Genomic DNA, 25,827 nt, shown 5'->3' with positions numbered 1-25,827 from the left:
CTATAGACCTGTCTTCTTGGCTGTTCCCCTCACTGACCTTTGTCCCCCTTGGGTCCCCGGGGGCCGGGTGGTCCCTGCAGGTTGAGTCCAAGGGAACTGGAACCTGGAAGCCAACACCACACAGAGCCGTCAGCCAGGGCTGAGGGCTCCGGTCAGAGACAGCAGTGGGGGCGAGGGCTTAGCACTTACCGGAGGTGGAGAACCCGGGGAGGCCTTGCTCGCCTGAGGGACACACCGGAGAGGGGTCAGTCAGCTGTGCTCCTCTCCCTCCTCCCCAGGCCCAGCCCTCAACCCCCTTCCCTCCCAAGCCTCCCCAACCTAGAGCTGCCAGGGGCACACGCACCACCGTGCTCCCGCCTTCCCAACCATTCAGACGCCCACACGTCCGCCCGCATTTGAACAAAATGCATTCACAGGATGCTCAAGGCTCTCAGAGGAACGGCTTTTGCCACCCCAACCCTCCCCCACCCCACATTTTGTCTGATGCCAGCTCTACTATACCTTGGTGTCCTCGGGGGCCTGGGGGGCCTGAGGGAAGGAGAGAGACAGGAGTGAGACGCATACCTACTGGGTGCCGTGGCTTCAGGGGGCCTGTAGGGGCAGGGCTGGGGCTCTGTGCTGGAGCAGACACGGGGCGTGGGGCTCCTTGTGCCTCTGCTCCCAGCAGGCCAGCCCCCACCGAAGCTTCTACCCACTGTGACCCTCACCCCACGCTCCCGCCGGCCGAGCCCCTGAGGGGATGCAGGAGGACACACACGTGTCCCAGGTCGTCCCCCCTCTCCTGCCCCCCTTGAGTAAGCAGGGGCACACAGCCTTCTGTGCCCTGAGACAGGACTCACCTTGGTCTCCCTTGGGGCCGGGGGGTCCCGGGGGGCCGGGGGGCCCTGAGAAGAAGGTCTCTGCGGAGGAGAAGGAGTTTGGAGTGCGGGCACGGTGGTACTTGTGCGACCACAGCACCCAGCACGGAGCCTGGCACACTGCAGCTGCTCCCTCCGCGCTTGGCAGAGGCACCGATAAATAAAGAGATGGAAAACCGGAAGGTTGGGTAGAAATGAAAATGAGAGAAGAAACTAACAAAGATGGTTGGATAGGAAGATGGTGGAGTGGATTTTCCATGAGGGACAAACTCTGGGCTAACATTTGCTCGGAAGTTATTTCCATGTGTTTCCGTGTCACACTGTCAACATTTATCTCCTTTCACGGGTGTGTCCTGTCCACTTATCAGACCAAGGCTTCCCAAGGACGGAAACCAGGCGCCCAGTCATAAACCAGTCAGCCCAGAAGCTCCCCGAGCGCAGAACTGGCTCCCTCCCCTCGAACAGGTTAGTGGGCTCACTCAGAGTGGCTGGGCTGGTATGGGTTCCTGTTCTACCTGCAGAACTCCTGCTCTATGGAGTTTATGCAAACACCTTGTGGTAGAAGGTCCGAAGGAGGAAGCATGGTGAGCAGATCAGGAAGACCACATGCCTGGGGCCCCAGCACTCCTGGAGCCAGGGCTGAGGTGGAAAATGGTGGGGGGCGGGGGGGGAGGAGGGCTTGACGCTTGACTCTGTAACATTACCTGAATTGGTCAGGAGAGATCCTGGTGGGCCTGGTGGGCCCGGCAGGCCTTCTCCTAGATAAAAGAACCACCAAGACTTTGTAAAGCCCAGTCATGGACCAAGATCCCTCTGCCCAGGAAAAGTGGCAGGGAAGCTCTTTCCTGAGAGCCAGGCCTGGGCTCTGGGCACCATGGTCTTGTGTCTCTCACCAAGGAGCTTAGCTCTCACCTGCTGGGCCTCGGGGTCCCGGCGGGCCTGGAATGGAAGGTCCTGCAGAAGAGAACAAGCAAGAGGCCATGCTGAACTCGGGGAGCTGACCTATGCTATGAACAGGATCTCAGCTTCCTAAGTGCCATGTCCCCCACAATTCCCCACCTTCCAATGACCCGAGATGCTCACCTGGAGGCCCAGGTGGTCCAGGTGGGCCTGGGGGACCTCGTAAATCAAGACCTTCTGTGGAGGGAACAAAAACAGAAATGAGCGGAAACTTTCATGAGGCTGTTCTCTGCCGGCCTCACCCCTCATTAGGATCGTCAGTGCCAGGGCCCCGCGCCCCACTCACACCCCAGAGGCCGGCTCTGAGTCATTGCGCAGGGCCCTCCAGGACCCCCTCTGCTAGCAGTGCTTCTCGCTCACAAGCGAGGCAGGCCAAGGCCGCAGGCAGACTCCCTGAGAGCTAAGTACGAGACTTTGGGATCAGTCCAAGTTCAAGCTCCTGCTCTGCTCCTTCCAGCTGGTGGCTTTGGGTGAGTTCGCAATCTCCTTTGGCCTCTGTTTGCTCTTCTCGGAACCAGAGGCATAAGACCTATGTCGAGCCCTGTGCAGACCCAGGGAGGTCCCGCGACACAAGTCTAGCACACGGTGACTGTTGGGCCAGGCTTGGCTATGGTCCTTGCTATTCAGCTGCCTAAGTGGGGGGCCCAGTGCATGTTTGCAGGGGACTCTTTAAAGGACTCTGGGAACAGAAGAACCAGGAACTCACCCTCCCAGGCCGGGCCTATGGCCAATAAGCCATGGAGCCCGGTCCCTACTGAGTGGGGATGTAGACTCCTGCCAGCCATTCTCCTAGCACCCAGCTCACTTCAGAAGCCTGATGTGACCCCAGTTCCCCTAGAATCCCAAGAACCTCTGACAGCTGCCCCATCCCAGTGACTCACCCTCTAGAGCTGACAAAAGCCCCGCTGTTGCTTTGAGGCCAGCATCGCTTTTCAGAGCCACTTGTCATTCCCGGTCCCAACTGGGGCCCAGGATGACGCACTGGTCCAGCTGCTGTGGGCCCCCAGTGCACCACCACCCATCCCGCGCCCGTCCCGGCGTCTCCTCATCACCAGAGAACACGGGGGCACTCACGGGTGGAAAGGACCTCAGCGATGGAGCTGCTGCTGCCCGTGAAAGATTCGCCAGTAAGTCCTCGCTCCCCACGTGGGCCTGTGTGAAGGACACAGGGTCACGTGAGCACCCTCTGCAGTGACCCCACCCTGCTTTCTGTCCAGAGGGTTTGGAGCCATGCAGGGGTGATGGCCAGGGCTGAAGAGCCCACTGGGAACATTCCTATTTGCAGCCTTAACAGCTGCGGAGGAACTGCACCACCTTTTCCTAAATCCGTTTTTTGGTGTTGATAAATCACTCAACAGTGGCACAGTGATTGGGTCTGGTCACAAGAGGCGTGACACCTATGAAATAGCCAAGCTTGACCCTGACTGGGGGCCACAGAGCCTTGGTCCCCTGTCTGGAAGACCCCTACCTTCTCAGAAACACAGGAAGAAGAGCAGTGTTTCTCCTTACAGTTGAGGCCCCGCGAGGCTCTTAAGGAAGCACCAGGTCACCCCCTCACCTCCCTTCCCCAAATGCAGGTCTGTCACCTCACTTAAAGATGGGGTCCCAAGTCCAGCCTGGGAAGGAAGCCTTCCCCACTGAGCCCACAGTCCTATGTTCTTGTGGGACGGACATACCTTGCTGTCCAGGGAGACCAGCTGGGCCCACAGGACCTAGAGATGAAATTGGGAAGAAAAGGCTTTACCACACCTCTAGGGTTACAGTTCTAGAAAGAACTGAAGAAAGGGCAGGTCCCTGGAGAGACACGTAGCTTCCTCCCAAGGCACAGTACAGTGGCCCAAAAAGGTCAGCTTGCTTCCTTGAGAGCAATAAGCAATTTGAGACCAGCTCTGTGGTCCATCCTGTGAGAGTTCCTTTCCTGAACCCAGGGCTCTGCGACAGGCCAGGCTGCCCTCTCTGCCCACCCTCCCGCACCCCGCCATGGTTAGGGCCTTTGCAGCGCCCTCAGTATCCTCCTCTCACGGGAGGGAGCGAATCAGAAGGCTGAGCCAGACACGCATTGGTTCTATTAAATCATCCACATCACTTACATGTAACATTTTTTAAATTAAAAAATAGCGGAGGGGGGGGTGCCTGGGTGGCTCAGTGGGTTAAGCCTCTGCCTTCGGCTCAGGTTATGATCTCAGGTCCTGGGACTGAGCCCCGCATCGGGCTGTCTGCTCAGCAGGGAGCCTGCTTCCCCCCTCTCTCTCTGCCTGCTTGTAATGTCTGTCAGATAAATAAATAAAATCCAAAAAAATAAAAAAGCTAGGGGTGCCTGGCTGGCTCAATCGGGAAAGCATGTGACTCTTGATCTCAGGGTCATGAGTTCCAGCCCCACACTGGGTGTAGAGATTATTTAATTTAAAACAAACAAAAAAACCCCTTTATATAAAATAGATAACACAATCACAGGTATTTTGGAAAAATAGAAAAAAGTATCTATAATCCCTTAACCTGTAAGCATTTCATTTTCTTACAGCATCTTTTCTCATCTTGTAAAAACACAGGTGCAGCCTCAAAGGACACGCGCTTCTCAATAACGGCTCGAAGGCTTTGTTGTTGCACAGCGACCATACTGTGGCTGGACAATGTGGAGAGGGTTTCTCCAGATTCCTAGCATTTTTTTTTTAAAGATTTTATTTATTTATTTGACAGAGATCACAAGTAGGCAGAGAGTCAGGCAGAGAGAGAGAGAAAGAGGAGGAAGCAGGCGCCCTGCTGAGCAGAGAGCCCGATGCGGGACTCGATCCCAGGACCCTGAGATCATGACCTGAGCCCAAGACAGCGGCTTAACCCACTGAGCCACCCAGGCGCCCAGATTCCTAGCATTTTTGTTGCCCTTAATGCATTTTATCCAATTGTTTTCCAAAAGGCAACAAATTGAAGTCACACATAAGCTCCAGAGGTGGAAGGACGAGGGCCAAGTTGTGCCTCTGCTGCTTCTCAGCCAAGGGAGTCCTGGCCCTGCCTGAACCGCCGTGAGTGTGTGGGGGCCCTGGTGAAGCAAGGCCTGCGGGTGCATGGGGTACCTGCTAGGGTGTGATGGGCACTCACTAGGCTGGGCCAGAGGGGGCTTCTTACTCTTCTTGGGGTTCAGGATTTGAGCCAACATTGCTGTCCTTCAATGCAACCTCAGAGGTGCACTGAAGAACAAGCAAGAAAACGACTGACCTGGGGCACCTGGAGGTCCTGGTGGTCCCATGGCTCCGGGAGGCCCCGGCGGGCCCGGGACAGTGATCGTCGATGACCCCTCTGAAAACCAAAAGCCCATGAACAGGGACCCTCAATCTTCTTGCTCAGAGGTGCTTGGTCCCAGCCAGCCTGTGGGCAGACCAGGCTGGGGCGTCCTGCCCCCACCCGCCCCCATGACCTCAACCCAAGAGCCCTCCCCACAGCTGCCAGAAGCCCCGACTGGCGCTGCCTGAGGGTGCCAAGGCAGAGCCGGGGCAGATGCTCAGGACATGAGAAGGAGGACCACCCTCCCGGGCCTGCCCACCTGAGGTCACGATCCTGCCTGGAGCTCCAGGTTCCCCTGGGAGGGAAGGAAAAGGCGAACAGTTATTCCCAGGACCAATTGGTGGCTCCCTAAATCATTGCCAAGGCTTCTGATCCAGTGTGAGAGCCACTTCTGGGCCTCCCACCCTTAGGCTAAAGGCATTTTAATGACTCACAGGGGAGCTCGCAGGATGCATTAAGCCCAAATCTCAGGGCCAGAAACCCTGAGGCCACATCAGGCTTCCAGGCCCACATCAGCTCTTGGGAGCAGCTGGGTCTCTGCGGAGGGGCTTCCTCGGAGGTAGGAGAGTCTCCTTTCCGCCAGGCCGGAGGGAGGCTGACGAGGAGTCATCCCCACTCCCACGCCCGGCCTCTCGGGCTCTCTCTGGGAGCTGCCTCAGATGGAAGAGTCCCAAGAGGCCAAGGGACAGAGGCCAAGAGCCTGGGAGGGGCAGCCTGGTCCGTGCAGTGCCCCTCAGGATGCTAATTCCTGGACAGTAGTTACAGGCTGTGCAGAGTAGACTGTGGCTGGTAAGTCTAGGGGAGCTGGAGTTACACGGGGCTTGAGGGAGCTCTTTCCTGCCTGTAGCTGAGAGGGTCGGAAATGCACATGTGGGTAGAGGACTTCCAACAAGGGGGTTCAGGTTCCCACTTTCCCAACTTATGGACCACCGGACACTGCCTCTATGAGGCACCTCTCGGGACTGGAAATGGATGGACTCCAGGGAACTGAGTGAACAGAGTGGAGGACAGAAAAACCTTTCCCCTGGGAGCTCCTCGGGGGCCTCTTCTGTCATTTCCCATGATCTGTGGGCAAGCCCATCACCCGCACCATGATCGAGAGGAGGATGACCCTTAGGAAGCACAGAGCCACGCTCTACTTTCCATCTGCCATTCCCTGTGGTCAAGGTTAAGAGGAGAATCTGAAATCCCTCTTGGACAGCAAGTCAGAGGCCCACAAGAAGGAAAGGGTGTCTGGTATCCTCAGGGATCCCCAATCCATGAATAGATCTATAGCCCCAGAGGTTAGTCTGCCTGGGATGCAGGAACCCAGCTGTTATCATTTTGGAATTACATTAATTTGTCCCAAATGAACTTCCTGGCCCAACTAGTCACTGGCAATAGTTTCTGGGAAGTAGTAATTTCATTCCTAGGTTCTCCCCAAGATGATAGTGACTGCTCATGTCAAAATAGCTCCACGGAATGTCAGGATTTGGGACAGGAAAAAGACAGATGAAGAAAGACTTTATCCCTGGCCTGGCTCGGGGTTGGTATCTAGGGGTTGCAGAACTGGACAACGGCAGAGGAGTGGAGCAGGACAAGAGTGTCCCCTGCATGTGGGGTTACCACGCTGGCTCTGGTCAGAACTTAGACCTTGCCCTCTGAGGGGCATTGAGGTGCTTCTCCCCTGCTAGCAAAGGTTGTGGGGTACACAGGTACATGGAGGCCTGCGTGAATGAAAAGGACGAAGGAGGTCCCTGTCCCAGGAAAGGGTCACTCTGGGGGGACCAGCCCTAAGCCAGGGAGACAGAATATGAACAGGGATGTTTTAAAGGCAAGCCAGGAGATGCAAAGGCTCTGAGAGGCAGCACCCTTCCAGCTCCTGCTCCAGCAACGGCCTGGAGATGCCTGGTAGCAGGCAGGGTGCAGGATGGAGGCAGGAGGTGTGGGTGTGGGGCTCGAGGATTCAGGACTCCGTGGATCTGAACGGAGTCCCCAGCTCCCCAGTTGCACTGCCTTCTGCTAAAACCACTAGATGCCACTGTTGATCTGGACTCTGGCCAGAGAGGGGCTTCCCTCCTGCCCGTCTCTCCCTTCCTGCGAAAATGACTAGGAAAAAGAATGAATTTCTGAACTAGAAAACCACTTACCTTTAGCTCCTGGTCGGCCAGGGGTACCAGGAAGTCCTGATGAGAGGAAAACAAGTCAGTGGGAATGCTTGAGGACCTGCAGTTCCAGACCCCGGGGGCTGTACCATGGCCCCAGGGAGACCCCTACAGAGCCACCTGCCTTTGCCTTCTGCTTTAGTCTGGGGGCCCCTCAGGGACTCCTGCTCTGACCGCTTCTCCCTCTCTGGGAAATGGGCTGGCCACTGGGCTTGAGGGAGGCAGAGGCCTGCAGATGCAGCTTTGGGGGATCCCAGTCAGTCTGGATTATGAGCCCCACTATAGCCTGCAAGGCAGCCCTGGTCCCCACATTTCCCAGCCATGGAGTGGAGTAAGGGCTGGGCTGCTGCTTTCGACCTTGCTTTGGTCTGTTGAGCTCTACCAGCAAGCATGTCAAGGAGGCCCGTGCACTCAGCTTGTGAGGGGAGACCTGCCGCTTGATTTTACTTCACATCTTCACCTAATTGCCTTTAGGAGCTGGGGCTGGGCATGGTGACAACTTCTGAAATCCAAATGCCAGCACAGCTGTAGAACAGACTGCCACTGAAGTTGTCCCAGGGACACTGGGCCTGTGCATGCAGGGAGCCCCCTTTCCTACCCTGCCAGCGAGAGAGGGGGCCTCCATGGGGCCAGTGCAGCTCCTGTGCCTGGGGCTTCCTCGGGGCTCCTGCAGCCCGCACCAGGCAGACCCAAGCGGCCCATGGTTTAACTTCACTTTTCCACAAGGGCTTTCTGGATTGTTTTGTGTGTATTTATCGTTCCTGGGGTGTTTAAGACTCACAGTGAAAGGACCTGAATCAATCTGTGGGGGTCGGGGGGCCGCACGGAGGAGAGGAAACCCCAAGGTGACTGGTGAGGCATTTGCCAAAAGCTGGAAGCAGGAGGCTGGGCAGGGGTCATCTGGAGGTGGGAGGGGCCCAGGACTCACCCTGAGGTCCTTGGGGTCCGGTGAGACCTACGGAGAAGGGGAAGGGAGGGAGGGAGAGAAAGAGATGGAGGAGGGCTGAGGAGCCACAATCTCCGACTCCAGGGTCCTCCCAGCACTGGACAAAGTGTTGTTTGGACTTTGCCATGACAGGACCATTGCTCCATCAGGCGATGGATCTTAGCCTGCTTGGGGTCACACACTTCGGCATCTGAGAGCCAAGAACCCAGCAAGCTGATACACTCATGCTGGCCCCCCAAGATTCCCTCCCTCGGTGCTCCCTATCTGAGCGCCCACCGAAGGAGCCAGGCGGCCCCCCCGGCCCAGAGTAGGCCCCTCGACTGAATGCCGCCCTGCCCTTGCAGCTCTCTTGGCTTGCTTTGGTCTGACCTCCTGTGACCTGGTGGCTCTTGCTCCTACTGGGCCTTTAGCAGAAACCCTAACAACGGCCCCTCTTCTCAGACTGGGGGGTATCTGGTGAGGGCCCAGGGATGGCCAGAGGAGAGAAGGACAGGGGTGCTCAGAGTAGCAGAGTATGGATGGAAATGGCCTTAAACTCTGCAGTTTTTAAGACATTCCTTGTTCCTGCCTAGAACTCATTTTCTGTTAATCTGTCAGTTGTCCATCTCTGTTGTCCAGATCACCAGAGCTGGTGCTGTGACAGCTGAGATGCTGGAGGAAAATGGGATAAGGCACACGCACTGGTGTGTACACACACAGACATGCGCGCATGCGCACACACGCGCACGCGCGCATACACACACACACACACACACACACACACACACACACAGGGCTGTGGCTCCCTCTTCCCACTCTGTTACCTGGCTTTCCTGGGTCTCCAGAAGGCCCTTGTGGTCCTCGGGTTCCAGGCATCCCCATCAGACCTTGTTCACCTGCAGAGAGCATGAGCAACATCGAAAGGTTTTCCTTTTAGGAAAGCTGAAGCAGCCAGCATATCTGAGCCTCTGGTTTCTTGGAATTTTACTGAGGAACTTGCTAGCAGGTAGAAAGGAGAAGGGGAGTAAGACTTGGTCCTTGCAGGGTCCACATGATGCGTGCCCTGCTGGCATGAGGATCCGGGGGACTGGGCACGGCCTGCTGGGACATGGGCAGGGCAGGCCTGGCAGGGAGTGTGAGGAAAGCAGGACAGTGACCCACCTCTTGGACCCTGGTGTCCATCGGGGCCAGCGGGTCCTAGGAAAGCCGAAGCACAGCTCATCAGTTACCCCAGGGAGTGACTTGGGGCCTCCCTCCGTCAATTGCCTGGCAGGCCCTGCAGCCTCTCAGCGGGTGGTCTCCCAGGGGAGAGCCCGCGGGGCCCCTCCCACAGCTGCCAACCAGGGAAGAAGCCCCATCTTTGGGACCCCCCTCGGGCTGCCCCTTTCTCCCCGGCCTCTTCCCCCCACCCAGGAATTGTGTATTTTCCTGCAGGGAACTCACAGGTCAGCAAGTCCCTGGGGCATCCCCAGGGCCTGGGAGATTCCGCTCACACCAGATGCCCAGCGCATGTCTGCCTCGTTCCCTCAAGGTCCTGGGACTCGAGGTCCTCCAAGCTCACCTCTGGGCGTTATGCTAACCTCTGTCTGAAGGGGCGCCCTCCCCTTCTCCCCTCTTCCCCAACCTTTGTCTGTCCTCACTCATGTTGCCTCTCCATGGAGTTTTCCACGCTGACCACAACGCAATCTTCCTTCCTTTCTAAGGCCACAAGAAATGCCCCTCCTCACCCCTCTGGCTGGAGGGAGACCTCCGCAGCGCTCTCCTAGCACTCTGTACCTCAGGGCACCTGTCACCTTGTACGAGCTTTGTCTTCCCTCCTGGCAGGTAAAGCATCTGACCTGCCCCACATGGCAGCCTGCGGGCGTCCAGAGCTTTCTCGCTTTTAAACAAACGCCAAAGTGAACACACCACAGCCCCATTGGTGGAGCTCAGACCCTTTTGGGACTTGGTGCTAAATGCCCCTTGGAGGGTTGGTGGCCAGCTTCCCCGTCCTGGTTGACAAGCACTTTGCTAAGCGTCGGAAGAATGCTTAAGCCCCGGATCTGGCCGGGACGCCCGCTCTGGAGGGCCGGGGCCTGCAACGCTGCGGGTCCCAGAGGACCTCGATACTCGTCCGTCCTCCCGAGTGGCCAGAGAGGCTTAGAGGCAGGGAGCAGCGTACATGGGCCACTCACCCCCCAGGAGTGAGAAACCCAGAGACGACTGCCCGGGCCCAGCAGCGACCTGCACACAGGCCCTCTGGCAGGGGCCGGCAGACTGGGGAATAGGAGAGGCAGCTCCAGAAGCAGGAACTCAGCTCTGCGGCCATGACCCATGGCATCGGTTCCTCTGAGACACTCACCGACTGCTCCTTTGGCTCCGGGCTCACCCACAGCACCAGGCAGGCCTCTCAAGCCCGGCTCACCTGCAAAGGAAACAGGCCAAGCTGCCTGGAAGCCTCCAAGAGATGCGTGCTAGACACCTACAGGACGCTCCTCTCTCCCCGCCCTCCCCTAAGACCGCCATCTGCCCAGCCAGGGAGCTTGAGGTGACCGACAGGGGTTGGGGACACAGCCTCTGCTTAGCGGCGATGGTCAGGGTCCCCAGGTGGGTGTAGACAGGCCCAGAGCCATGCCGGGGCTGAAGCTTACTCCCTGGCCCCACACAGCTGCCCCTGCAGCCAAAGCACCATTGCTCTGGGTTCCGTTTTCCATCATTCAAGGTGGCAGGAGGGTAAGTGGATGAGAGGCTCCCAAGCCTCTGCTACTTTGGGAAGAGTGTCATTGTCCCCACGGGATCCCCCCCAAATCATCCAAGACAACCAGAAACTCCCTTTTTTGTTCCAAATGTTTTCCATCTGGACTACGCATACATTATGATGCTGGCTTCCACTCCCTTCACTATTTTATCTTGTGTTCTTGTTTTTTGTTTTGTTTTCTTAGATTACAGGTTTTCTGGAGGTTTTTAGACAGAGGTTCTGTCTCATGCTCCTGTGGTTCTCTCTGCCTCCAGGGCCCAATGGATTTGCTAGAAGTCTTTAATGGATCACAGCAGATGCTTGTGCAAGACTGACCTGTGAGGCCTCGGGGTCCTTTCTCTCCCTGGTCACCTGAAGCAAACACAGGGCAGGGCAGGGTGGCAGAAGCATTAGTCAGGAGCCAGGAAAACCCCCTCACTCAGTGGGACAGAACCCCAGCGTCGAGCAGTTCTGTGCCCACGAGCCTCGGTCAGGAGGATGATGGTGAGGACTGGCACTGGTGAACCAAGGAGCAAGCCTGCCCTCCCCCCAGGGTCACCCACAGACAGCCCCCAGCCCTACTGGCACTCAAGTGGGTGCCACAGGTACGAGGAGAACCAGACTACAGGGCCCATGCCTCAACCCCGTATCCCGGCCCCCTGTGGACCACCCGACCGTAGTGCTGTGACATGGCGGCTGTTTCCCCTCTTCCTGCCTCAGTGTCCCTAGGTGAGAGGCTGGGCTGCAATGTGCCCTCACACACCCCCCCAGACTCTGAGGCAGGGGTCCCTTCTGAGCTCCTAGGAGTCAGGAAACAGGCCTGTCTGAGGAGCAGTAACGTACCTTTGGGTCCTGGTGACCCCAGAGGTCCTTTGTCACCTGAAAAGATAATAGACAACTCTGTGTAAAGAGCCCTGAGTGGGGAGGAGCAGTGACCAAGAAAGGGCAGGGTCTGTGTGTGCAGACAGGCTCTCCCGCCATGCTGACCTCCCCTCTGCTCACATACCTGTCAGCCTACACTAGCCACTGGTCACAGCTGCTAGACCCTCCCAGCCCCCCAGATGCTCCTCCTTGAGCGAGTGGCATCTACAGGGCGATGTCCCCTCCCCCTCCAGGTCCTCTCCCAAGCTTACCTTTGATACCAGGAAGTCCAACTTCCCCTCGGAGCCCTTGGGGACCTATTGGGCCTGCAAATGAAGGAAACCACACAGGCAGATGAGGGGGCCCAGCTCTGGGGCTGAAGGGTGTGCACATGGGCACAGATGGGCATAGATGTGCACACGCAGGGGCCCACGCACCCTAGGGCCACATTGGGGGCTGCTTTCTCTGCAGATGCCTCCCCACATCCCTGCTCCCTCGTCCGGGGCCAGCTCCCGGCCCGTGTTACCAGGCCCCGGGTGGGGAGTGGGGCGGACACACACAGAGTGGGACCTAGGCAGAGACAATGGCCTGTGGTATGGTGTGCCCTGCGGCAGATTCCCATGGCGGCAGAGAGGCACGGGACCCCAGGGAGGAGGTGCAGGGACTCTGCTCGGGAGCGACAGGCGGGGACTGCCTGCTGCTGGAGCCGGGTCGGACCGGATCTCACTGGAACCACTGGCAGCCGGACCTCAGCTTCAGGGGATGCACGTACAGACAGGTCTCCTGAAGGCTCACTTTATAACTACCTCTTTTGCTCTAAAAAAGGTTTTTCCCTTAGGCATCCCTTTCCTTTCCCCAGAAAGAGCATCTATTTATATAAACAGCACACTGACCTGGGACACCCCGTGGGCCAGGAGAACCGCTGGAACCTGAGAAGGGCAAGACAGCCACCATCAGGGACAAGGCACAGGCCAGGGAGGTCCGACCCCACGGTGAAGGGTGGGGGGGGGGGTGCTCACTCCCAGGTGACCCCACGTCAGTGGGTCTGAGGGTGACCCAAGTGCAAAGCTCTCCTTAGGGAGGCAGCTGCAGTTGGTGGGACCGGTCAGAGCAAAACGTCTGGGCCCGGGCAGCAGTACGGAGGACAGTTGGCCACATGGGCGTCACACTCAGAAGGCCCCGTTCGCCCTGAGTTGTCCACACATGTTGCTTCGGAACAAGTGTGTCTGGGCACAGTCAGGTGTGGAACTTGTCTGACTGTGGACTTCTTGGCCCCACCCAGTTAGGGGCCACGTAACGGGGCCACTGGAGAGAGAGGGAAATATGGTCCCAAATTTCCATGGAGCCAAAAATACAACCCCAGTCCTGACCCCCAGAGACTTTTTCAGGGGGACACTCTTTGGGCCCACTGTCCTAGTGCAGGCCCGGGGCAACAGGTTCTGGCTGCCAGCATCCCCGTGCCTGGACCTCTGTAATCTATCCTGGTCCTGGACGTGGCAAATCTGGGCACCATCCTCGCACCTGACTTACCTTTGGGACCCACAGAACCTGGGACGCCAGGTGGGCCCTGAACACCAGGTTCACCAGCAGCCCCTGGGGGAGAAAGGAGACGCCCCTCAGTTTGGTGTCATTTGTGGGGGGACAGTTCCCAGGCTGCTCGTGGCCTCTGATCCATCAGATACCTCCTTGAGACCATGAATCTGCAAAACACCTTCAGTTTCTGCCCCCAGAGCCTTTATTCACGTTGCACGAGGTCTGGCACCCAGCGGGTGTGCGCTAATTGTTGCCCGGTTGAATAACACTTTTAAGGGAAAGTCGAACTAAAACTAAAGATTCTTGCTCATGCTCTTTTGGCGTTTTGAGCGTTTCTGGTGTCTGTGCTTGGTTTCCCCTGACCAAAGCAGACTCGTGGTTAGGAATCTAATGTAAAATCTTCCCCACCTCCCCCAGGGCTGGGCCTGGGTCTCCTTCCCTGCCCAGTTCTAGCCACAGGAGGCTTAAGGACTTACACCCTAGCCTGCCTTCATCCAGGCCCTGCTCTGCCCAGAGCCCTTCACCTCAGCCATGACTCTGCTTCTCCCCGTGACCGTGTTCTTTGTGGATTCTGTGCCCTGCAGGTTCTTAGCTTCAACCCGAATGCACAGCTTGGCCCACCTCCCCCATGAGAGCACAGTTTTAGCAGGGCCTGGCACAGAGCCTGGCTTGAGGTAGGTGCTCAGCAAAAGCGAATGAAAGGAAGGAGGAAGGAAGAGCCTCTTACCTCTGTCACCTTTCTCTCCAAACCCAGGAGGCCCTGGTTCACCACGAGGTCCCATGGGGCCTTCTCGCCCTCTCTGGCCCATGGGTCCCTCCATGCCTGGCTCTCCTAAAGAAAGGACCAGCCATCTCAGAGTTCGGGTCCAGTGCCATGGCTCAGAGCTCCAGCGGCAGCATCTCGCCGGCAGAACACCTGCCTGGAGCCTCCACCCTGCTCTCCCGGCTTCTCCCCTTACCCCTGCAGCCCAGGCTCAACCCAGAAGCTAGAGGGACCCTTAGAAAATCCAAGTGGATCACAAGCCACTTCTGCCCCAAACTTGCAGATGGCTTTGTAACTCACGGGGAAGAAAAGCTCAGTGTTACCACATCCTCCCAGGCCCCACCCTGCCTCCGCCCGGACCCTTAGTCTTCTGGTGGGCTCCAGCCAGGTCTCCCTCCTCCCCCTGCCCCCCCCCCCCCACTCCTTGACCATGGCACACTCTTGCCCCAAGGCACGGGGCAGTGTTTCCCCCAACTCCTCACCCCAGCTACCTCACCCCCTTCCAGTCTGCTCAGGTCTGTTCAAAGGGCACCTGCATCTCAGTGAGGCCTTCTCTACAACCTTATTTAAATTTACCCCCTTGGCGCTCCCAGGGCCCTGTCTGGCTCTGTCTTCCCCCATTTCACGATCCATGATCCATGCCCAACCCTGCTCCGTACTTCACTTATTTGTCAGGTCTGCAGACTTTCTCCCCAACCCAAAGATGAGCAGCTCCTAAAACGTGGCCTGGCACACGGCAGACACTTAATAAACAGCTACTGAATCAACGAATGAATAAGGAAACCAAAGAATGGGCAGAGGTTCTTACCCACACTGCCTTTTTGTCCCTTTGGTCCTTCTGGACCCGGATGGCCCAGGAGCCCAGGGAGGCCTGTGGAAATACAAAACTACCTCAGCCCTGTTTTCCCCCTAGAACCAGAAGCCAGGGCTGAGCCGCCCACGACACCGGCCACGCCATCAGAGGTTACGCACCTGGAGTCCCAGGGAGCCCTCGGTCGCCTGTGGGGACAGAAAGAAAAGTGAGAAGTCAGAGGACCTGTGCTCACTACCTCAAAGAGACACTGGTAGAACTAGTTAGTTTGCCAAATTTAGTAAATATACGGGACACAGATAAACACTAAGTATGTTTGTAGCCCAAGTATATTCAACGCGATATTTGCGACATAGTGACAATGATTTCTCTGAAATTCAAATGTGACATCTTGTATTTCATGGGAACTGGAGAGTCGGGGACTCCAGAACCAGCTGTCCTCACACCCAGCATGCTCAGGAGCAGTGTGTGGCCTGCAAGCTGGAGCCTTCCAGAAGGGAGCTTGTGCAGTGACCCAGGTAAGGGGTGGGGAGCGTGGGGGTCCGGAAGGGAAATGGAAGCCATCGGATGGAGGAAAGCCCATTCCTGCACTGGACTCTCTCCAGGAGGAGGTAAAGCTGGGGACGGAGGGCCGCCCCGTCACCTTGAACAGTGGTTCTCAGAATGGACCATGCTCCCCTGGCCTCAGAACCACCTGGGTGAACAAGACCCTGGACTCCCAGCGCCACCCACACCTGCCGGATCCCAGGTTCTGGGGGCGGGGCCCGGCCTCTGCTGGCACTTCTCTCTCCTACACACTGAAGCTTACGAACCCCACTCTGTTAGATCAAGGGGTGCTGCTGCGGTCATTGGGTTTGGAAACCTCTTCCACCCACGGGCCTGTCCCACTGATTGTCAACCACTTTTCTGAAGAAATAGATACATTTCCTATGGCAGATGAATGTGTGTCACACAAGTTAGCCCACAACTGTTCCCCAACTAAGACGGTGGGGGCCCCTTTCCTGGGAGTATGTCCCGCCTCCTTGCTACACACTGCCCTTTCCCCGAAGTCGGGTGGTGTTGCCCCTGCTGGATTCCCCCACAGGACCCCCCTTTCTGATTGCTGGGAGTCACTTCCAGCCTCCCCCACGAAGACCCCTGGGAGCTGGCTGCCCGACCTGGGTCATCAGAATTAACTTGCGGGGAGGAGGGAGGAGATCCAGTTCCACAGGATCTGATTCCTGGCAGGGCCCAGGAATCTGTATTTCTAGAAATCTCCCTAAGGATTATGGACAGTTCCAGGCCCTTGAGCTGCCCTTTGGAGCTGAGGGAGACGCAGGCCCTTGATACATTCAGAGTCCTTGTGGGGGGAGTTCCGAGAACCCTGAGGAGGGATGAAGAACAGTGATGCCCCAGAGACACAGAGCCCTGCTCTGTCACTAAACCCCCAAAAGCCCAAGGGTCTGCAGTCTGACATGAGGAGAGTTGGCCAGGAAGACGAGGTGCGGGAGCCAGAGCCTGGCTGACTGCCTTAAACCGGCCCTTACTAACATTCCGGGTCAAAAGCGCCACATTTGATTTACCTTTAGGGCCTTGACTTCCCATGTCACCTGAAATCAGACAGATAACGAAGAGTATGAGATGGGATGAGAACCCGAGGGCTGTTCTCCGCCCTCCCGACAGACGCCACAAGATCTTTCTACTACTCATCCCGCAGTCTGGAAAATTTCCAACCAGAAACCCCTGTCCAAGGGCAGGAAAAGAGACCAGGGTCAAGGCCCAGTCTACCTAGTACCTTTCGGGCCGGGGCTTCCTCGGAGATTTCCTACAAGGGAAGGTACGCCTGGAGTTAGTGGCACATCCCGCGTGTGTCACACACACGCACACACACGGACACACAGACACACACCAGGTGGACTGTGGTGGGAACTAGCACCCAGACTCTAAGGGGTGCGGGCTGTGTGACCTGGGGCAGTCTCCTCACTGGGCCTCCAGGCCGACGTTCCCAGCAGTCAGATAGGATGGCAAGGCCAGTCCCCCTCCCCCTGGGACCCAGCCCCCCTCCCCCGGGACCCAGCCCCCAGGTCCCAGGCTCTACCTCACCGCCCGCAGGAGCAAACGGGGGGAACAAGGATGCTCACCGCTTTCCTGCTCAGCCTTCAGCTTGTCCCTCACGAACAGCCAGAGCACCTCCTGACTGTGGTGATCAAGCCCCAGACCCCCGGCATCTGCTCCCACGCGGGGGGCGGTGCCCAGCAGCCGGTCCTTACTGGCGCGATCCATCTTCTGGTCGTAGAGCAGGACGTCGCCCCGGCCCTGCTCCAGTGCGGCCACACGAGCCTTCAACGCCCGCACCTCCTCAGCTGCGACAGGGGAGACAGGCTGTCAGGGGGCCTCCATGCGGCCCGAACTGGAGCTCTAGGGACATCGTGCTACAACCCCTACACACAGGGCACCTGTCGTGATGAACAGGGGTGTGGGGGGGTGCACGTGACATGGCACTGGGGGGTCGGCCTTGTCCTGTGCTGTGGCTGTGGTGAGGGCCCTCCTCCTCCTCCTCCTCATCCTCCCCCTCCTCCTCCCTGGGGGTGGGGGCAGGGGCCACACAGAGGCCCACGCAGGGTGGGCAGAAGGTGCAAAGCGGCTCCGGGAAGGCCTGGCCTGGTTCCTAAGAGCCGCCCTGTGCTTGCTTCACAGGCTGTTCCGCGGAGCCACGCCGGGACCCCAGGGGCCCAGAGCCCCATCTGCTCATCCACAGTAATGGGGGGTCCACACCCATCCTCTCCAGTCCCTCTACCCTCCACACCCGGGAACTGCAAACTCCCGCCCTCCGCACGGGCAGGGGGGCCCCCTACAGGCACGTACCCAGAGCGATGAGGCCGAAGAGCAGCCCCAGGAGCAGCAGCCAGGTGAGCAACAGGCCCAGCAGCCACTTCCACCAGCTGCAGCAGGAACCGCAGGGGCACCAGGCGGGCGCCGCACCCCACGGGCCCCCACCGCCCCCGCCGCCCCCACCACCCACGCGGTGGTTGTAGTTGTGCATATCTGTGGAAGACAAAGGAAGGGTAAGGTGAATGCAGTAGACTCGTACCCTCTTCCCTCCGAATTCTCTAGGTTTTGGAGACTTCCTAGGGCTGAGCCAATGCTGGTCGGGGCTGCAAGGCCCTAAAGGAGAAGCCGGGCTCAAGGATGGAACACAGGCCCCGGCTGGTGAAGAGCACGCACCCGACCAGCCTGGCTGTGCAGACCAGAGGGGGGTCCCTGCACCTCGGTTTCCTTTCTTATAAAACGGGGTTAAGAGCTTGCCTCCTTCTTAGGATGGTTGTTGGATGAAGGAGATAAGGTACTTAAGGTAGTTAGCACAGGACAGGGCACAAAGTTTAAAAATCCTGATGATGACCCCGGATTTCCTACCACCTCCTGCATTTGATTATGGCCAAACCCAAAGCCTTCCCATCTCCCCATCTCTGTTCCCACGGCTCCTTCTTCATAATCCCTGCTGTGCCTGGAATTAAACTCAGGGTGGCCAGGAAGTTTTGTGGGTTTTGTTTTTAGTGGAAAGGGTTTTTAGTGTCTAAAATAGGCTGATAACCCTTGACCTGCTTCTCTCTCAAAACTGTGGAAGCAAGTGAGCCAATGAAAGGGCGGAGGTGTGCAAGTGGTCTCCGTGGCCCTCGAGGCCCAGGTCGGGGCTTCTGGCTGCTGGCCTGCTGAGACACCCTGGACTCTGGGCGGCAGTGCCCAAGGGCACACGCGGGGCCTCCTGCTGCAGCCCTGCTCTAGACCCCAGCCTGTGGCCCTGCCGTCCTCTACCCTGCCACCTTCCAGAATGATTTAGAGGTGCGGCTCCCGTGTGCCCCAGCTGTATGTGAGGGGGCAGTCATCCCTCCGTTCATTACCACCAGCCCCATCAGCTCCTGTCCCCGCAGGACCCGCTGTTGTCACCCACCTGCGGAGGCGGCTTTGCCCTTGGTGGACACAGTCTTCACGTCTCCTGGAAGGCAAACCCCAAGAACACAGGTTTGGACCTGAGCTTTGGAACTGCAGGAGCCCACAGGACAGCCCGTGAGCTGACTGTGGGCAGAACCTGAAGGAACGATGCCATCCCAGCAGCAGGGACACTCACTCACGCAAGCCTTGTTGATAACGTGTTCGCAACAATTCCATCGAGAAACACATGGCTTGACAAGCCATTAATGGTTGGTGGGAAAAGCAGGGTCTCAACCTTCTTGTGACCTTAAATCTTTCAAGCCAAGACACTTTTGGGGTTCTACATTAGGGGCAACATTCGCATCCAAACGATCAAGGTGCTTGTGAGAAAGGACTCTTGATTTCTTGGTTCAGGGACTCGGAACACTTTCTTCACCTGGGGCAGGGGGCTGGAGGGCTAGTGCGGGAGCTCCTCCTGCTATCCAACCACGGAATGCTTGTGAGCACATGTGAAGTTTTTTGGGAAAACTGTTTACAGCTTTCTTCAGCTTCTGCAAAGCCTCTTTTAGCTCCACAGCCCCATTTCCACCCTAAAATGTAAGTCTTCAAAGTGAGCATTTCCTTAGAGTAGGGCCTGCTAAAGACTGTAATGGATTGAATGTGCATTTTGAAAAGATGTTCTACGGCCCAACTCTCCTCTTTCTTTACTGACCTCCCTGTAGTCAGTGATCTGGGGATAGTCTACAGGGCCCAGCGCACGCAGAGAAATGCAGCTAGCTGGGAGAGAACCCAAGTATTTGGAAAGAAAAAAAAATAATAAACGTAGCAAGTGCTTTGCGAAGCATTTTCTAGTAGTTCTGAAAATTATGGGATAGGGAATAAGCAGAGAAAAACAATCCTGCCAGAGACGGCAGACGCACCCTGGGAAGGCGTCTGCTGTAGTCACATGCGTGTGTGCGCACATACACATGCACATGCACACACGGCCCGAGACCACTGCAGAGTTTGCAGGAATACAGCCTCTGATTCAGCAGGTCTGGGCCAGAGCCCGGCACTCTGCATTTCCAACAGGTTCCTGGGTGGCGCCCGTCCTGATGGGCCAGAGGCTGCATTCTGAGCAGCGAGGTCTCAGAGGATAAATAAATGAGAGGCAGACAGGTAAAAGTCAGAGGGACAGTCTCCGATTTCCTCTCACCATTAGCTTCTGATACCAGGCAGGTGTCAGCCGTGTAGGCAGCTTGCTTCTCTTTCTTGAGGGTGTCATCTGAAAAAGACGCTGTGAACACCACCCAGGATCACCCAGGGTATTCTGTGCTCCTGCCCCACCCACCCCAGAGCCACTCCTGGGTGGACACCGGGGTAGGAAGAGGGCCCAGCTTCCCTGAGTTCATCTCCCGCATCTGTGTGTGTGCTTAGGCTTCCTGTTGCCCAAAGACCCCTCAGGGAGTATTTTACCAGAACTTTCCTGAATGTTAATCTATATTCAAGGCAGACCCTGGAACACCCTCTTCAGGCAGGCATTTTTCATTTGAATGGGGTGACTGGGGTTTTCTTATTAAAATGTCTCCAGCCACCTTGCGGGGACATTCGGTCTCCTACAGGGTCTGCCTTTCTTGGGAAACCTGCCTAGAGTGGGCCCCCTCCTACTTGCAGCGATGCTGGCTGGGGAGGCAGTGAAGACCTTCCCGCTGTCCTTGGTCATGATCAGCAGCTCCATCTCCTTCTTGGCTGGCGTGTTGTCTTTCTCCAGAATCAGGAATTTACAGTCCTTGTGCAGGACATCATCACTCTGGACATTTGTGGTGCAGGCTGGAAAGGAGAGGAGCCAGCGAGGACAAGGGAGAGAGAAGAAACGAGAAGAGGAAGCAAGAGGACAAGAGGAGCGGGGAGGGAGGGAAAGAGAGGGATCAGCGGGTTTGCCCAAAGGCCTGTTCTCGCCAACAGCGGTCATGAAGACCCTACTGGGGACCCAAAGCACCTCCCCTGCCCGGCTGGGCCTGGCCATCAGAGGTCAATGCCAGAAATGCTGGGCGGCTGACCTCTAATGCCACCTCCCCACCTGGATGTTACAGGATCTTTAGTGAAAGGGCCACAGTCCCCTGGTCTCTCAGGCACTTCTTTAATTAATGTGGCCGGTTCACGTCTAGCCTTCAGCCTCCAGGGTTCCCGTCCTGGGTTGGCAGGAGCTCTTCCTGACCACCCGCTCTAACGTGCATACACTCCTGTCTCTAGCGAGCCACCTATTTCTTCCGGTGGGGGTTATTTTCTCTCATCCTCTCCTGTACTTGGTCTCCTGGTCTATCAGCCTCCTCCACTGGGTGGTCAGCCTGGTGAGGGTGGGAATCTAGTCTGCCTTGCTCACGGCTCTGCTCAGTCCCGGAGAATAGCGTCTCCTACAAAGCAGGTGCTCAGTCTTTTTTGAATCAACCAATTGTTGAATGGAAGGAAGCAAGGGGATCAGATCAGTCGAGCAAAGAACCCACCAGCTGCAGGGAGCCCAAGCTGAGGAAGATCGTAATGGAAATGTGTGCGGAGCTCCTGATGGGCTCCCTGGTTCTTACAATGGGGAACATACAACAGGAGCAGGCTGGGGGCTTGCAGACGTGGGTGGGGACTGGGGCACAAATGCCTGACCCTAGGCAGGTGTGGAGGATGGAGCTCCCTGCCCCACCCCTTGGACGGGAAGGCCAAGGTAGGGCTGGGGCACAGCTGCCTCTGTTCTGTCATGGCAACCGGGAGGCCTCAGGGGGAGTCGTGTTTGCAGACCTCGGACCAGCAGTGGGTTCTCTTTCCTCTCATATAGCAGGGGTCTCCACGGAGCACTTCTCCACCTGCACAAGCTGCCCTCAGCAGACAGAGATCATGCTCACCCGCAGAGGTGGACACACCAGTGCTCACAACACCAGGGCTCTGGGGCAGGTTCTTCTTCACACCGTACGCTGCAAGAAAGGAACCACGGAGTGAGCAGGCCAGTGTGGGAGGGTGACTCCTTGAGGCTCAGAAGTAGTCTGATCAGCCCTAGCAGCTTGGCAGCCTCCCCAGGTGAGGAGAACACAGAATAAATAAAATGAACAATAATAAGGAAGACAACTCCAGCCACAGGGGCGGCAGGGAATTTAGATGAACTTTCCCTAATCCTCATCCTTTTAGGTCTGTTCCAAGATTCCTCCTCCTCCATGAAGTTCTGCTAGGATTCCTTCCCCTCAGAACACCTATAACCTTAACACCTGCTCTGCATACCTGGATGCATGTTGTCTTACAGGATGCCCAGTTGTTTCACATGTATTAGACTCTCTACTCCAAGTAAACAGTAAGCAAGCTGAGGGCAAAGGTTAAGGGTCACACCTCTTCTGCTCCCTGTGCCCAGGCCTGCACAGGGGCTACACCAGAAAAATCACCCAGGTGATCAATGTACAGTGACAGGGACCATCAGAATCAGCAGTGAGACAGGGATATACAGGGGACATGCCACAGCACAGGGTCCCCTGTGGTTTCCCTCATGTCTGAGCCCGCACGTGACAGAAGTTGGCACCTCTAGGTTGAGAGGTGGGGAAAGGTGGACTGATTTTTGGACATATTTTGGTCCCTCCAGTTTGGCTGCTGAAAGGGAAGACTGTGAGTTACAGCTGCTGAGATGGGTCCCTGCTTGGGGCCTGGAGCGCCAACCTCGGCTACAGACCTGTGGAGGTGGTGGCCGTGCCGTGGGACAGGGTGGACGAGCTGGGTGCCAGGTTGTTCTGCATGCCAAACACTGCGAAAGCAATGGAGGGCAGGTGAGTACAGGTGGAGGGGGTCCCTTAGCTTGAGGCAGCCCCCAGAACCCCCAAATCACTTCCACAATGAAGGCCTTCACATGGGACAGATTACCCAGCATTCTCAGTTCTTACATTGTGAGGGACACAGGCATCCCCACCATAGGCCAAATGCTCTCAGCACTGGGTCCTGAGCTACCCTGGGTAGTGAGTGCACACGACTGAATGGTGGTCACTTTCACGGGGTCTGAATAAGGTCGCTGTATCTCAGGACATTTAAAAATATCCCAGGGGTCCAGACTCCTGGGTGGCCCCACCAGTTAAGTGTCTGACTCTCGATCTCAGCTCAGGTCTGTTGGGCTCCTCATTGGGTGGGGAGCCAACTTAATATCCCAGGGAGTCCATGTTTGCTGGGGGATCCTGGGGCACCCTGGGGCACGGTGGGGAACTGTGGGCATAGGACGCAGATGCAGAGGGACTGAGAGTGCTGACCTGGCATGCCCCTGGTTTTCCCTTGAACACTTCCTCCTCGAGATGCAAACACATAAAATTCCCCTGGCTCCCATTAGGATTTCAGAGGCTGGTTGTTGGTCTTTAAATAATGATCAGAAGCTCAATCCTCCCGGGGTAAGAGCTTCTCTTATTTCATCATCTGTAGTGTTTGGGGCACAGATCCTGGATCTAAGATCTGCCCCCTTCCTCAGTCAGGACTTGGCAAAGCAGAAGGGCAAAGGCAGAAGGAATGAAACATGAACCTGGTGTCTTCTGGGTTTGGTGGGGCTCTAGTGGAACAGAAGTGTTGAAACAAGAATGCTACATTCACACTTGTGGGCGTACCTGCCAGCTAAATGAAGGAGGCCCACGTCGTTATATTTACTAATCACAGTAACAGAGAGGGAAGGCAGAAGCCTTTAAAAAAAAAAAAAAAAAAAAAAAAAAGAAAGAAAGAAACGAAACAAGATGTGTCCGGTATCATTTGTATAGCGTGTGGTTGTGACATATGTGGAAACAGAGTGAACGTGTATTCCTTTAAAATGGTCATGTTTGCATTGGAAACTAAGCAGTAAGATTGGCTGAGCCCCCAGGGACCTACAGTATTTACGAAAAGATCTGAAGTTAAGATCCTTCTAACGTAACAATACTTTCCACCTGAAAAATGTCCGGAGCACTGACTCGGCCCTTTTGCTTCCATCTCTCCACTGCTCACAGAGGAGAAAGGGACCAGCACAGGACAAGCAGGTAGGTGAGGCCTCTGGCCTCTCCACCTTAGGCCTTGCCCTTGGGGGCTGAGCTCCACCTTTGACCGCGGGTGGGCACCCCTTGGGCCCTGCGTCTGTGTCCCCATGCACACTGAGGAAGGTCTTCATGCTCAGGGGCGTAGAGGACATTTCTGCGGAAACCAGTTTTCCTCAGCAGGAGGGATCATCCTAATGTTTTAAGCAAACATTCTGAAAAAGGCCATGCAAGCTGGCGAGCACTGACCTGAGGAGCAGGTGCTGACCCCGGGGTGCAGCGTGGGAGAGCAGGATGCCATGTTATTTGGAACTCCGAAGACTGCAGGGGAGGAGGAAGGTCAGTGAGAGGGGCATTGGGCCCAGAACTGGGGAGGTGGGGGGGAGGGCACACAGAAGCCAGGGAAAGAAGGGCAGGGCTGCATTTTGAGCTTTTGTTACATTTCTGGTTTTAGGAAATCATGGGCTCTTGCCTTGCAGCAGAGAACCGGTTTGTCTGTGGTGCGCCTTGGGTCCTAGCCAAGGGATGGTCCTCGGATGGTCAGGCCTCGAGTGGCCATGGGGTCCAGCCAGAGCCCCTCTTGTTAGTCGCTACTTTGCAGAAAAGGCATCTGAAGCCCAGAGAAGTTAACTGACATACTCAAGGTCACAGTTTATCCATGCAGAGGGCAACGAGGCTCCTCAGATCTGTTTTCATGTTCTTTCTCAGGACACATTTTTCTGACACACTGTGCTAGACAGTCTTTCTCATATGGAACCCATCAAAAGAAATACCCAGAGACTGAACTAGGCTAGGAAAATCATGGAACGCCAGGCCACAGAAAGCCCCTCAGGGAAGCTGCGGAGAGGGTCCCTCAGCTCCAGTAAAGGTGCAAGGGGCCCAGCAGTGGGAGGGGAAGGGCCCCGTACCACATACCCGATCCCGCAGAATAGGCGTTGGTATTGAGGAGGGATGAGCTCTGGGTTGTCACGTTGTTGTGGTAGGTCCCCATGGAGGACCCCGCCGGCAAGGTGGAAGACCACACGTGGGAGGGAAGGTTGGCGTCCAAGATGGTGGCATCATAGGTGCCGGACACTGGAATCACACAGAAAGGACCGCATCCCCGTGAGAGCCCAGTCGGCGCTCCATGCGGAATAACCCAGGCGGGCCCGTGTAGCCCAGCTGGGTTTAGCCCGGAAGGTCCCATGTCTGGGAACTCCCTCAGTCCAGGGAAGCTGGCCAGCCCACTTCCATCTGAAACCCTGGAGCTGGTGAACACTTGGTCTCTCGTGTTAGAAATTCTTGTTGGCTCTTGGTGAAATTTGAAGTAGGTCAATTTTGCTCTGGGGTTTGCCATTTTTCCAAGAGGCCCTCCCCACCTCCTGGGTGCTGGTGACCAATGGTCTCTCCCATCTGTTGCTGATTCCACCTTCACAGACACCCAGGAACAGCAAATCCCACACAGACCTCCAGGCAGAGGGCAGCCACAGACAGCAAAGGCCTGGGTCTATGGCCATATGTGCTCAGGGCAGTCTTCCCTGGTAAGACCCTGTCAACTTTCCTACGTGCTCACCAGACCCGGGGCCACTCTGCCCCCGGGAGGGGGCTTTGGTGCTCCTGCAGATCTGAAGCAGTTCTGCCTCCTCACTATACTGGGGGAGCCGGCCAGGCAGCCATGCACACTGGCCCAGCGTTTGTCTTATATTTACATAAGAGACAGGTCACTATCTCAAGGGATTTTTCTTCTTTCCAGGAGTCCAAGACCGAAAGCTCTATATCACAGCACACCTGCTCCTTCCCTCCTCTCCCTCTGGGATCTGCTTATTCATCTCTCTGCCCCCCCCCCCCCCCCCCCCACAGAACCTGCCTGGCACTCGGTAGGCATGTGAACTCAGAGGGTTCTGCAACACTCCTCCTATCTGACTACCATCTCCTGGTTATCGGTCTGATTTCCCCCCGAGGCCACCCCACCTCCACGAGGGGAAGTATCTCCTCTCTCTGCTGCTTCTCCTCAGTGCCTGGTACTTGGCATAGAGGAGGCAAAGGATAGTCACTGAATAAATGAAGGGAAACACTACAAGGGTCCCCTGGAGTCTTCACTTGGG

General features: G+C 56.7%; 1 protein-coding gene and 1 long non-coding RNA gene across 3 annotated transcripts in view; one reads left to right on the top strand and one right to left on the bottom strand.

The window, feature by feature from the left end:
• COL17A1 (collagen type XVII alpha 1 chain) overlaps positions 1–25,827 on the bottom strand; it is an 84,551-nt gene that overhangs the window by 7,171 nt on the left and 51,553 nt on the right. For both annotated transcript variants that reach the window (XM_059173274.1, XM_059173275.1), the window contains 35 exons: positions 24,659–24,817; positions 23,993–24,064; positions 22,438–22,509; positions 21,629–21,697; positions 20,406–20,567; positions 19,954–20,034; positions 18,778–18,822; positions 17,694–17,873; positions 16,970–17,191; positions 16,624–16,653; positions 16,412–16,438; positions 15,011–15,037; positions 14,847–14,909; positions 14,003–14,107; positions 13,273–13,335; positions 12,636–12,671; positions 12,015–12,068; positions 11,725–11,760; positions 11,218–11,253; positions 10,507–10,569; positions 9,327–9,362; positions 8,990–9,061; positions 8,169–8,195; positions 7,226–7,261; positions 5,356–5,391; positions 5,031–5,111; positions 3,494–3,529; positions 2,892–2,969; positions 1,941–1,994; positions 1,770–1,811; positions 1,562–1,615; positions 840–899; positions 502–528; positions 190–222; positions 38–103 (listed from right to left, as the gene is read on the bottom strand). In XM_059173274.1, the coding sequence (XP_059029257.1) occupies positions 38–103; positions 190–222; positions 502–528; positions 840–899; positions 1,562–1,615; positions 1,770–1,811; positions 1,941–1,994; positions 2,892–2,969; positions 3,494–3,529; positions 5,031–5,111; positions 5,356–5,391; positions 7,226–7,261; positions 8,169–8,195; positions 8,990–9,061; positions 9,327–9,362; positions 10,507–10,569; positions 11,218–11,253; positions 11,725–11,760; positions 12,015–12,068; positions 12,636–12,671; positions 13,273–13,335; positions 14,003–14,107; positions 14,847–14,909; positions 15,011–15,037; positions 16,412–16,438; positions 16,624–16,653; positions 16,970–17,191; positions 17,694–17,873; positions 18,778–18,822; positions 19,954–20,034; positions 20,406–20,567; positions 21,629–21,697; positions 22,438–22,509; positions 23,993–24,064; positions 24,659–24,817 (2,340 nt within the window). The remainder of the gene's footprint in view (positions 1–37; positions 104–189; positions 223–501; positions 529–839; positions 900–1,561; positions 1,616–1,769; positions 1,812–1,940; positions 1,995–2,891; positions 2,970–3,493; positions 3,530–5,030; positions 5,112–5,355; positions 5,392–7,225; positions 7,262–8,168; positions 8,196–8,989; positions 9,062–9,326; positions 9,363–10,506; positions 10,570–11,217; positions 11,254–11,724; positions 11,761–12,014; positions 12,069–12,635; positions 12,672–13,272; positions 13,336–14,002; positions 14,108–14,846; positions 14,910–15,010; positions 15,038–16,411; positions 16,439–16,623; positions 16,654–16,969; positions 17,192–17,693; positions 17,874–18,777; positions 18,823–19,953; positions 20,035–20,405; positions 20,568–21,628; positions 21,698–22,437; positions 22,510–23,992; positions 24,065–24,658; positions 24,818–25,827) is intronic.
• LOC131830729 (uncharacterized) lies at positions 22,353–25,772 on the top strand. Its single transcript, XR_009353326.1, has 4 exons — positions 22,353–22,531; positions 23,720–23,749; positions 23,884–24,082; positions 25,476–25,772. It is a non-coding gene; the product is annotated as an uncharacterized LOC131830729 (long non-coding RNA).

Source organism: Mustela lutreola, chromosome 4, assembly GCF_030435805.1.
Source record: "Mustela lutreola isolate mMusLut2 chromosome 4, mMusLut2.pri, whole genome shotgun sequence".
Taxonomy (NCBI): Eukaryota; Metazoa; Chordata; class Mammalia; order Carnivora; family Mustelidae; genus Mustela; species Mustela lutreola.
This window is presented reverse-complemented; position numbering and strand designations above follow the sequence as displayed.